This window comes from Lygodium microphyllum, chromosome 12 (assembly GCF_053477565.2).
Source record: "Lygodium microphyllum isolate KBCC chromosome 12, Lygodium_microphyllum_v1.1.10, whole genome shotgun sequence".
Classification (NCBI taxonomy): Eukaryota; Viridiplantae; Streptophyta; class Polypodiopsida; order Schizaeales; family Lygodiaceae; genus Lygodium; species Lygodium microphyllum.
The window spans coordinates 138,411,976-138,425,217 of NC_141146.1; the positions used below are offsets into that span (position 1 = coordinate 138,411,976).

General features: G+C 41.4%; 1 protein-coding gene across 5 annotated transcripts in view; it reads left to right on the top strand.

The window, feature by feature from the left end:
- Positions 1 to 13,242, top strand: part of LOC148028341 (SET domain-containing protein) — a 117,957-nt gene that overhangs the window by 60,251 nt on the left and 44,464 nt on the right. For all 5 annotated transcript variants that reach the window (XM_087690161.1, XM_087690160.1, XM_087690159.1 and 2 more), the window contains one exon: positions 6,296 to 6,639. In XM_087690161.1, coding sequence (XP_087546287.1) covers positions 6,296 to 6,639 — 344 coding nt within the window. The remainder of the gene's footprint in view (positions 1 to 6,295; positions 6,640 to 13,242) is intronic.

Sequence of the window (13,242 nt, forward strand, 5' to 3'; positions counted from 1 at the left end):
GATGTGGCAGACTTGTAATGGGAGGGAGTGAAACTTAGTCATCCTAAATGTTGCAATGGAATGGAGTTCGGCTGACAATGGTCTCATCACTCCCCACGACTTGTGTTCTTCATGGAGGAGGAACTTCAGCTCTTGGAGCACCTCTATTGTGATACCATGTAAAGAAATTGTAGGGTTTATAGTGGAGATCATAGTGTATAATAAAGCTAGTAGTGGATGAACACAAAAACATAAAGAATGGAAGAGCACTGGAACGTTTCAGCATGCTGACAGCATCCACAATAGCTGCGTTCTGACTCTAAACAGGATGCTAGCATTCATGTTGGCTGTTGCCCCCTATTGGAGTGCGCACATCATCAGATCATCAACATTCTTTGTGTTTTTAGTTTCCTACAGCCGGTCTCATCTTCAGCCATCATCAACTGCTTGTTGGAGCCCAACTTCATGAAGACTCTTGTGTTTTTGGTCATCCACAGCAGGCATCATATTCAGCAGTCCTTGCCTGCATGTTGGAGATCCTCATAGTCAGTTTTTCATCATTATTCTGCCTTTTGGAGTCAGCATCCCTCATTTATGCTTTCCCCCATCATCAATTGCGGATACCTTCCTTTGGTAGAATCTCATCTTCATCATTGACACCTCTTTGCTTGAAGGACCATGTTTTGCTTCCATCATAGTATATATCCCTTCACAAGTGCTGCCACCAAAAGTTAATTAGGAAAGTGTAGTCATATCCAAGCTTTCATTGGTGTCATTGACTCATCTTAGCTTACCTCAATATGTGTCTGCAAGATATGGAACCTTAAGGCCCCTTGTATTCATGATGCTTTACATTTCACTTTTTTGCTTGAGTTCTTGAGTTCATTCATGGTGTCTATGTTTTGCTGTACACATTGTGTTTCCCTCACAAACCCTACTGTTTCTTCACATGGTATTAGAGTAGAGGTGCCTAAAGAGCTAAAAATCCTCATCCTCCATGGGGACAAATATAGGTTGTGAGGAGTGGCAACATTTTGTTAGTTTCAAGATTCTTCTTTATTCCATTGTATCATTCGGGAGAGACCATTGAAACCAGCCAACTTTCTTGGATAGGGTGGTAATGACCTGATTAATCGACAATTACAACAAGCATAAAATTCACATAAACTGAAAATGCACACTCCACCACTCCTTGATCTTGGACAATGGATAGCTTGTTGGCCCCGAAAATGGCGCCCCTTGTAGTATTTCTTTAGCTTGTATTATAAATGGATGGAGTACAATTGAGATTCTCTAATCTCCCCCACTAAGCCAAGTGCCTCTTATTGTCAAACTTATCAGCAAGCCTTTAAACCAAATTGGCCCCTAGTTTGCTTAGGGATTGGCCTTCACCCTACTCTATGAAAGACAAATTTAGCCCCAAATCTGATATTGATTGGCTGGCCTCTTGAATCTCCTTGGAATTCCTGATTTCAGTTGCTAGAATTCAAGTCCTAGGTCCTCAATTTTGAGTACGCATCTCGAGGCAGCTGTCAAAACTCTAATTTGTGCTGTAAATTAGGGTTTATAGTAGAGATTGATTGAAATCTCTTTCTCTGATGACACAAATGGTTGGATTTTGTTGAGATAACTTGAGAGATGGTTGAAGGATGAGAGAGAATCTTATAGTGAGAGAAATTTTAGAGTTTCATCATGAGAAAGGTTGAAAAATTGCTATTGTCCTACTCAAACAGCCATGGAAGTTGTCACATATAGCTTAGGACTACCAGAAAGGACTACCAGAAAGGTTGTTGCCCCATCTTATATGTTGTCATGTGCACTAGAAGGACCTTGGGCCACTATCATTTGCACTAGGAGGACTCCAAATTGCTATCACTTGCTGTAGGATTGGTCCTTGGTGGCTGCAAATCACATCAACATTATCTCCTTGCTCTCTTACAGCCTCCTTCTCTCTCACAATAGTTGGAATAGACATTTACCAGTCCCCAAAACGTTTTTTTCACTTGCTTGGGCAAGTTTTGCCAAGTAGTAGCCTTCTAATTCTATTTTTCAAAATTATCCAACTTATTCAATTAATTTTCAAAATATTAATTCTGAAAATTAATTTAACAATTATTCTAGCTCTCAAAAAATTAGTTTTCCCAGTTAATAATTAAATTGGCCTAGCTAATTTGTCTCCCAAGTATCCCTGAGCAGTTATTGACCCTTAGAAAGACATAAATTAATTAATTAATGCCTAGCCTTCAATGTCACCATCGACATTAGTGGCCAATAAATTGGTCTAGGCCCAAATCTGACGCTAAGGATAGTAGCACCACATGGCCATAATATCATCATGAGCAGAGGATAAAGAAATGGTCGTTGAGTTATTCCACAATGGTATTCCTCTCTCTACAAAGCTCCATCATCATTTTATAGTGCTCTTTGAGCTCTTTATCTCAATCATGTTTAATCTACAAATCTACGCTTGTTAGTCCAGGAGCCATGACTATAGTCCATGTGTTCAACATGCCAAATATCCAACTCATACCCTATTGTGATGCCCTCACATGCTCCTTTCAAGCTTACTAGAACAATCCTAGCTTAGTAATGAGGTTTTAGGTCCCACATTGTGGAATAATCAACTTGCACCTCACATATGCAAGTCACTTTAGCATGTTTGACTAACTTTTAATCAAACCCTAAGCAAAGCAATAAAATCTCACATCCTCATAATAGACTGTTATCTTCTTCCTCCCACCATACTATTATAGTTTTGACACACTAGTTTTATGGCTTTTTTCCTGCAAGATGGAGAATAGACCACTGGGTGCACCCATTGTGGCAAGTTAGGACACAATATCAAAGCTTGTCATCATTAATCTCTTGACTATCGCACTGAGGTATGTGCATCTACCCCTAGACACTCCTTGTGCCACCTTTCTATTTTGGGCTGTAGAGGTTGTTCTGCATCGGCTATGAGAGTTCTATGCTCAAGGCACTAAGATGTCCACTATGTACACTAAGCTCTTTCAAAGCAGCAAGACACCCTAAGGCCTATTGAGGCCATAAGCCCTCATGGAGACCCCAACAAATGTGCTATGGAGGTTTTCCCTGCGTACTTTTGGGCTTAATGGCTTCCATGACCCTTGGCTTTGTAGTCCACTCTATTGAGAGATAGTGGCTGCTTGTGGCCACTACCTTCAGCTTTGCAGCCCGCTCCATTGAGTGATAGTGGTTGTTCACCACCACCTTTGGCTTGATAGAGGCTATTGTTGGTACTCGTGGCTCCACAACACTTGGTAATTTCTACTCCTCCCTTGTATGAATCCATGAACATTAACTCCAACAAGGTTCATCAAGATCATTTGTGATACTCCCCTCTCATCTGTCTTCCACTCAAGTTTGGGAGGATACCTTTGGGAGCTGTCAGGCCTCTATTCTATCACAGCTCTAGATGTCTTTTTCTGCACTCATGGCATCCATTTGTTCTTCATTAGACACTTTGGAGGCCACGATTCACAAGTTTCCAGATTCCTTCTCTCTTTCAGAGTGGGATTCAAAGGGGGATCTCCTTCGTCTAGATTTAGAGGGGGCTATAGAGGGAGTCACATCCCATCATTACCATCCCCATGCAGTCATTCACACCTTGGTGATGAGCCTTGGCATTCATCTACCCTTGGGACCTGTATTATCCTTGTCATCAAGAACCTTGCCAACCGTGCTTAATTGGCAATTATATTGTGTTTATATTTGCAGTACATTTAAAAACCATCAACAGGTGGAGGATGTCTCTTTCTCTCCTCTTAGGGCACCTTTTTGAGCTTGAGAGTGTGTTGAGAAACCAAAATCATGGCATGCACTAGCAATAAATTGTGGTGCATTAATGTCTAATTATGCTCTTCATTAGCAGCCCCAGAAAGGATTTATTTGTATTTATGACTTCTGAATGCCCAAAAATGTCCTTTATACATGTTGTGGGCATCCAACCTTATCTCTTCACACACTTCTTTCGGATTAGCTCAATCTCTCTCCCTCTCCCTCTGCTGGTCACACATCTTTTGGCGCTGGCAATTTATTGTACATCTGCTGCCACAAATCCAGAGGCTGCCCAGCCAGTCTTGACTGTTCTTGGAGGTCCATCCATTCAGGTGACATCAGATCATACTTGTTTTGCTGCACTGGTGGCTGCCTTCCTGTCCTTGAATTCCAAGACCACTGCCATATCTGTGGTTTACACTTCTGATGGTTTCAACATGTTGACTGCATCCATAGTAGCTGTATTCTTCTGCTGAACAGGATGCCCAGCAGTTGTATTGGCTTCTGCCCCCTATTTGAGTGCTCACGTCATCATATCATCGATATCCTTTGCGTTTTTGGTCTCCTACAGCATATGTCACCTTCAGCCATCATTGACTGATTGGTGGAGCCCATCTACATCAGCATTTTTTTTTCATCCACTGCAGGTGTCATTTTTAGCACTCATTGCCTACATATTTCAGATCTTCATTGTCAGTTATTCAGCATTATTTTGTCTTCTGGACTTGGTGTCCCTCGTGAAGCTGCCCTGAACATTACATTGCAGATGCCTTCATGTGGAGCAGTCTCAGCTTCTTCATCAAATCCTCTCTGCCCAAAGGACTGTGTTTCACTCCCTACGCAGTGCAGATCCCTTCATAGGTGTAGCGTCTGGTTAGTCAAAAAAGCGCACTCATCTCTGAGCTCTGATCGGCATCATCGACTTGTCTCAGCTCACCTTAGTACTGGTCTATGAGACACAGAACCTAAGGCCCCTTGTACTCATTGCATTTTCCATTCCATTTATTCTTCGAGTTTTTGAACTCATTCACTGCCATTGTGTTTTGACATTCTCACAGTGTTTCTCCCATAGATCCTATCGTCACTTTGCAGCTCTAAGTTAGGCAGTAGTAGCTCATGTACGACAACATCCACTAGGCACTTGATGGAAGGAGAGCTGATGGAGAGGAGTGAGAGCTTTTAACATTAATTAATACTTGTTTGGGGCTGTTCTTAAAGAGCAATATTAGGCATTACTGCATGACAATTAACTGTAAGCCTTGATGTTGGTGGCTCAACATTGAGCAATTACTTGTGTAGCACCGAGCTTGCTCATCTAAATCTTCCTTTCTATCCTGGTGGTATAACCAAAAAGTGAACCATCAAAATGTCTCTCTGAAAAGGGATCCTTTCAAAGCCACTCTCTTGATCCCTTCAAGCCAACTCTTCCTTGTTCATTGTGCAAGTGAATGGATCAAGATCAATGTATCAAGTCTTGTAAAGCAAAGCAACCATTCCTTTGATCCTTTGACAATCTTATCCTATATCCTTTGTTTGATCAAGGAGTTTCAAAGATGGGAAATGGAAATATGTTTTTGTAGTCGTGAATCAAAGTTTCAGCCTCTGTCTGAAATGGAAAAATGGGAATCGTATTAAAATGTGTGTGTGTGTGTGTGCGCGTGCGTGCGTGTGCGCGTGTGCACGCACATGTGCACAGATGCAGTTACATGTGCACACGCTCAGTTTTATTACAAGCTACTACTTTAGTCTTCTTATAATTAAATGCTTACATTACCACACATACACATTATAATAACTATTTAGAAGCTATTGGTTGTTAGCAACCATTAAAAGTTAAAACTACCTTCTCATTTAACACAAATCTTTGTGTTACTCCATGCATCCTCTCACTGTAGATGGCTTTTATGATGAGAAATTGGAATGCAAATGCATGTAATAAAAGTGGAATTTGAAGGCTAGAAATGAAAGCTAGCAAACTAAAAATACACTGCTTGCCGAATGAAAACATAAACATGGGTAGTTAAAGTTTGGGCCCTCCTAATTAGGTTCTTATACTTTTTAGTATGGACCATTGTTTGCAAATATTTTTTGTCAATTTTTTATGTAACGATTGTAAAGAGGGTGGAGGCCTCTTGATCTTTTCTGACATCTGTCCATGCTCATGCAGATTATGGAAGTTTTCTTTATTTTCTTTATTTGTGATAACTATTGTCTTGTTGTTTCTTAATTGCACATTCCTTCTGTTGCAATCACCTTGACGTACTTTTCCTTGATAGTTTTCTTGTGGAAACTGGAATCTTTAAAGATATTCTCAAAGTTTCATGGTTTACTGTAAGCCAAGGCCCAGCATTAGTGAACATATCTTTTACGTAAATGTTATAATTCTTCTGTTGAGTTTATTATATTTTCCAAAGAGAGACAATGGTTGTGATAGCTTTTTACAAAGCAGTTTAATCTTTCAAGGTAGCATACTCTAAAGACTGAGGGTAGAACATATCCTAATCTTTCTTTTTTTCAGGGCCAATTGCATATTCTGGACAAGAGCATTAACGATCCCCTTCCCTCAGGATTTTGTGTTTCCCAAGCATTTTTCTTCAGTGACTAGTAATGATGCCTGTCCTCAAAGAAGTGAAAATGATCTGTCTACAGATTCATTCCCTCAGTGTAGAAATACATATGAAAGTATAATTGCTGATGGAGATGATAATGCTAGGAATGCTGATGGTTATGCCCAAGGCAGAAGCAAATTTGCAGATAACGGGGATGAAATTTTGAATAATCAAAGTGCAACCGCAGAAGAGGCTCAAGGAGAAACAGTTTGGGTTGAGGGATTAGTTCCTGGTATTGACTTTTGCAACCATGGTAAGTTGTAGTTTATTGTGAGCTTGTGGATCTTTCTGAACTAGCATAATTTTTCTCTCTTTGTTTGAATTCACAGCTGCATCTGTAATGTGGTTATGGCCAAGTCATTTTCCTTTACTATTTTGGGTTTTTTGGGTGAGGGGTTAGACGCATTGGGGATATGGACCCTCTTACCATGAACATCCAAGGTGCATTAGAGAGGAAGGATCTCAGTTTTTTTGAAGTTATATATGAAAGGGATTTATGATGGTATGAAAATTTGTTTTAAAGCACCTAGTATTGATCATAACTGATTGAAAGGGTACATATAATGCATTCTTTGCTTATTATCTACTAGTTTTGGTGAGATCTCCTTTCAAAAGTTGCAAGATTTCTTTTAATCCTTCAAACTTATTTATGTCAAGGTTTCTGATAGACTGAGGCTTTATCAACTGATTGAAAGTGCCTGACCCCCAGGCCTCATAGGTAACCTTGCTTGTTGAATAGAGCCTCTAGTCAGTCCTTTTTGAGCATCTGCCTTCAACTTGTGAAGAGAAAGCATCATTTTCCTGGTCCCTTTTGGTCTTGAACATATTGCATTCATTATGTTTGGGCCCTCTCTATTATAGTCTTTCTTCTCCAATTCTGTAGTCTTGAGTTCTTATGGCTCACGTCTGGATGCTACAAGATATACTCAAAAAGTTCATGCGTTCTATTCTACATGTGTGGTTGAATGAGCAGCTGGCAAGTCTCTAGTGTGATGTGGTTTGGGAAAATCTTATAGCAGTTTACACTCTTGGAGTATTCTCCAGATTGCTGGGTTTGGCTCACTCTTGTGCTCATAGAGGAGTGGCAGTGATCTTCATTAGGACACTGGGGCACTTTTTACTCTCCGTACGAGAGGTTTTTTCCCCCAGATTTATTCCTTTTATTTTATGTGCCTATGTTACACAATTTTAGGCACTTATCATGTTTCACACATTTTCGGTGTGAACACCCTCTTACAACCCTAAGGTTTAAGGGTTATACTTTGTACTTGCACCTTAAGCTTCAGATTAATTGCATTGGGTGTCGTGCTCTCACACTTTTTATTGTCTACTCCACTCTCAGCCGAGCTTCAATCTCTTCTTGTTCTTACATTTGATATCAGAGCTGATTTCAGCTCCACTAGTTGAGCTGCCACCAGCTTTCCTCAGCTCCATAGCTCCTTGTGAAGGGCTGTTGCTCCAGTCGCCTGCACCAAAGAAGTGAGCCTGCCAGCCCAGCTCTCGCCTATTTGCCAGTGCTGCCACACTAGGGCAGCGTTTTGTCCTCCCTGCAGGAACACCAGTCCTTTGTGCAGCCCAATGCCCAGCCCCAGCCTGCCTTCAGCCCGCCACCAGCGCTATAGGTGCCAGCCTCTAGCTGTGCTTGCCCCTTGCACTTGGATGCTGGCCTGCGACTTGCTGCAGCTCTGACAGGTGCCGCCTGCTGCCTCCAATGTGCCGCCTACTTGGCCTTGACCCGAACGACCAGTCTCCACCCGCTGTGGCTGAGCACCACCAGTCCGCCCGCCAAATCTGCCTGAGCTGCGCCCACCAGGCCAGCAATCGGAGGTAACACACTAAAAAAAAAACAAAAAATCAAATTTTAATTGAGATTCACTTCTCGGGAAGGGGCCTGTTGCTCGGGTAAGCATTTTCAGTTTCTGCACATGCGTGGGACACAATTACAGCAGTGCATTTTGGGCCAGACATTTGGGGCTTTTGCAGTCAACTCAGTGATTGGCAGATGTATATTTGTGACAGTCTGAAATAGATTGATTTTGTGCATTTTGGGACAATAAATTTTGGGACTTTTGCATTTTCAGTGCTGCTGAACATTAATTGCACCTTGGACAGTGTGCATTTCAGATAGTTTTGACAGAGTGTGCTTAAATTTGCTAATTACAGCAAAGTACTTGCTGTAATTTCTGAAAATTCTGAGATTTTCAGGTTGGTCCAGCTTGAGGCATTGCTCTTTTGCTCTCTGATCAACATCATTTATCATGGCAAATCAGGGAGGTGATATATTTACTTACGTATCCAAGGAGGATAGGTTGGATGGTAACAACTATTCCTTTTGGTCCTTCATGATGAAGAATGTGTTGATTGCGAAGAATCTTTGGGATTATGCTAGGGGTGAAGAAGTTAGGCTTGGGGTTGTGGCCCCTGCTACTACTCCTCTAGGATGACATGGACAGCGGGCAACTCAGCCTGTTCAGCCTACTCCAGCTCAACCACTTCCCCAGAGATCAGCAACACAAAAGGCATGGGAGACACGGGATGCACAAGCTTTGGCACCGATTGCATTGGTAGTTTAGCGGTCTATTATCCCTCACATTCGGTCTCCACCTTCTTCATGAGAGGCCTGGCTGACCTTAGAGCAAATGTTTACTGGAAAGAATGAGAGGCATATCTCTTTGTTGAAGAAAGAGCTTGAGATAGTGAAGATGGATGAGGGTGATTCTATGCAGGATCATCTCAATTAAATTGAGGACTTGTGGGAGTAGCTTATGAATGTAGATGAGTATTACTCAGATGCGCAGATGATATCTACTACCTTGAATTCATTGCCGTCCTTGTACATGGCCTTTCGTACGGCCTTAAACCTCACCATGAGGATTGCCCCACAGCCCCTTACTTTCCTTCAGCTGGTCAGTTTGCTCTTAGAGAAAGAGTTGACAAGAAGGAATAGTGGTGTGGATGTTATAGCCTTTGAGCAGACTTTTATGGCACGGCAGAAGGGCAAGTGCAGCCAAGCAAAGAATGCTCCGTAGAGCTCTAGGACTTTGGGCACTTCACAGGGCAATAAGAAATAAGGGGGCACGCAAGCCAAGAAGGGAAAGTGCCACTATTGCAAGAAGTGAGACCACTACATCACTGAGTGTAGAAAGCGCATAGCCAAGGAGGAGAAGAATGATTCATGGATGTTTGTTTCTGATGTATCTTCTACTACTATTGAGTCCGCCTCCTTTGTTGCAGACATGGACTATTGTTTTTACATATGTAGTTATGACTCTTCTTGGGCTAATAGATCATTTAGCTCTATTGAGGATGCGGGCACACGGTTTTTTGATAGTGGTGCTTCCAGACACATCACATCTCGAAGAGATTTGTTTAATTTTGTTATTGCAGCCCTGATTGGCAAATCTGTACAGTGTGCCAATAATGCATCATACCTTGTTAGCAGTATTGGGGAGATTGTGTTAACAGCCATTGTTGGCTCTATTCTTTGCTTGCAGGATGCCTTGTTTGTGCTAGGTATAAAGAAGAATTTGTTATCTATTTCTTCTTTGGCAAGGTGTGGTTTGGAGGTCACCTTGATGATGACAAATGCATGGTGAGAGATAAGGAGCACATGACTTTGGTTTTGACTGGCACTCTATGTCATGGGTTATATGAGTTGGATGCTTTTTCAGTTGATCAGTTGGTCTATTTAGCGTCCACTCTTACTCTTGCTATGTCACAGGTGGAGTTATGGCATGCTCGTATGGGGCCTGTAAACTATGGTAGCTTGATGCTTATGCAGCGCACACAAATGCTTGATGGTTTACCTCTCTTGGAGAGACCTCTTGAGCACTTATGCGAGGGATGTATTTTGGGGAAAATGCATCTTTTTTTGTTTCCCTATGATGTTGCTTTTAGAGCAACTACTAGGTTACAGATTGTGCACTTAGATGTATGTGGTTCTATGCAGACAAAGTCATTGCGTGGCTTTTACTATTTTGTCACTTTCATTGATGAATTCACTTGTTTTTGTTGGATCTACTCTTTGGTGAAAAATTCAGAAGTGTATCATGCATTATTGGCTTTTGTAGCGCTTGTTGAAAATCAATTTGGTTGCAGGGTGAAGACTCTCCGTTCGGATTGAGGGGGGAAATACATGTCCTCTATGTTGAATTTCTTTTTGAAGCAAAAGGGCATTGTTCATCAGTACACTACTGCTTACACTCCACAACACAATGGGGTTGTAGAGAGGAAGAATCGATCACTCATGGAGATGGCGAGATGTATGCTGAAAGCAAAGAGCTTGCCACACAGTTTTTGGATGGAAGCAGTTATGTGTGCTTGCCATGTCTTGAATAACTGCCCCCACCAAGGCATTAAAGAATGTCATGCCTTTTGAGGCTTGGAATAGCTGGAAACCTTCTGTTGGGCATTTTCATACTTTTGGGTGTCTTGCGTATGCACACAATTCCAAGGTACTTAGAAAGAAGTTGGACAACGAGGATGTTAAATACATTTTTGTGGGGTACAACAGTGAGAGCAAAGGATATAGATTATATGATCATGTCTCTAAAAAGATATTTGTTTGTAGGGATGTGGTTTTCGATGAAAAAACAGAATTATCCTTTGCTAGTTTTGACACATATTAGCCTGCCAGTGATGTATTTGAAGGGCTGCTGTCCATTTTTTTCAGTGATATAGCTAGAGCTTCAACAAGTGAACTTAATGTTCAGCCAGCTGCTCCATTGGGTAATGCAGAAAATCAGCCCATGGCTGATCTGAATATTCAGCAAGGTATTGATTTTGAATTTCAGCAAGAGCTTGTATACAGTGAGGAGGCTAGACAAATACCTAGATGGTATTTGCAGACTATGAAAGATAGTCATTTGGATGCTCCTATTGCTGGTCGTACTAGAAGGCAAGCTCGTATGCATGATGGTGCACATACCATGGAGTTTGTCATGGTAGTAGATACATTTGATAATGAGGAGCCTCAATGTTTTGAGGATGCACAACATAGTGTGCATTGAATGGCAGCAATGCAAGCTGAGTTTGATTCCATCATAAAGAAATGGGATTTAGTGTCTTTGCCTATTGGAAAGAAATCCATTGGTACAAAGTGGGCCTATAAGCTGAAAAGGGATGTAGATGGATCCATTGAAAAATATAAGGCCAGGCTTGAGGCTAAGGGCTATGCACAGAAGAAAAGCATTGACTATGAGGAGACATTTGCTCCTACCTCCCGCATGATTACCATTAGATCTATGGTTTCTTTGGCTGTACATTATGGATGGATTGTGCATTAACTTGATATAAAGACTGCATTCAAGAAGAAGTGTATGTATAGCAGTCGATTAGTTTTGCAGTTGAGGGGTCAGAACACTCGGTCTATAAGCTGAAAAGGGCTTTATATGGTTTGAAACAAGCTCCTTGAGCTTGGTATGTAAAGATTGATGCCTTTTTACTCAGCCAAGGGTTCATAAACAACTCATCAGAGTCTACCCTTTATGTATGTAAAGAGGGGGGATCCTTTTTGCTTTCAGGGACACATGCTGATCACATTTCAGCATTCAAACAAAATTTGCAGCAAACTTTTGAGATGTTAGATTTGGGGCCTTTGCACTATTACTTGGGCATTTAGTTCATTCATGATGCTAGAGGCATTGGATTGTCATAGTTGAGATACATTGGTAAACTTCTTGAGAGGTTTGGCTTACAGGATTGCAAGCCAGTTTGTACACCAATGGAACCTGGACTGAAGTTGTCATTGCATGATGACAGTGACTTGTTTGATATCCATATATATGCTCCAATAGTTGGATGTCTTATCTACCTATGCAACACAAGGCTAGACATAACAATTTGCAATTTCAGCCCTGAGCAGATATATGCATCAACCACACATGTCACATTGGCAAGCTGTCAAGCTTGTTTTCCGTTACTTGCAGGGTACTAGGACTCTTGGATTGCTTTATGCCAAGAGGGGACCATTGCATTTACATGCTTAACGGTGATTCTGATTGGACTGGTGATTACGATTCTCGTTACTCCACTAGTGGCATTTCTTTCTTTCTTGGCTCATCTTGCATATATTGGCTTAGCAAGAAACAATCCATGGTTGCCACATTGTCATGTGAAGTTGAATATAAGGAAGCTTTCACTACCACAGTTGAATGCGTATAGCTTAGACGCTTGTTGGCTGACTTGGATGTATTTGTCACAGAGCCTACTCCTTTGTTCACTGACAGTCAGGTGCCATTGCTGTGACATGGAACCTTATGTTTCATGTACACACGAAACACATTGAGATCCATTATCACTTTGTCAGAGAGAGGCTACATGCAGGTGATATCATCCTTGTCTACTGTCTACCACCAATAATGTGGCAGATATCTTCACCAAAGCTCTTCTTCATGACAAATTTGAAGCATTTTGCAATGCTTTAAATTTGATCTCCTTTGGTGGATGACCCTTGTATCTTGATCACTCTTCATTCCAGGGAGGTTTGTTGGGTTTGATTCACTCCTGCGCTCACAGAGGAGTGCTGGTGATCTTCATTAGGACACTAGGGCACTTTTTACTCTCAGTACGAGAGGGTTTTTTCCCCATATTTATTCCTTTTATTTTATGTACCTATGTTACACAGTTTTAGGCACTTATCGTGTTTCACACACTTTGGGTGTGAACACCCTCTTACAACTCTAAGGTTTAAGGGTTGTGCTTTGTACTTGCACCTTACACTTCAGATTAATTACATTGGGTGTCGTGCTCTCACACTCTTTTTTCCAAGTAAAATGTGGCTGATTATATTACTAAAAAAACTGATTACAACGGAGTGCTCATGCTCAATAGACTAGCTGGAGCTAATATAAAGTCA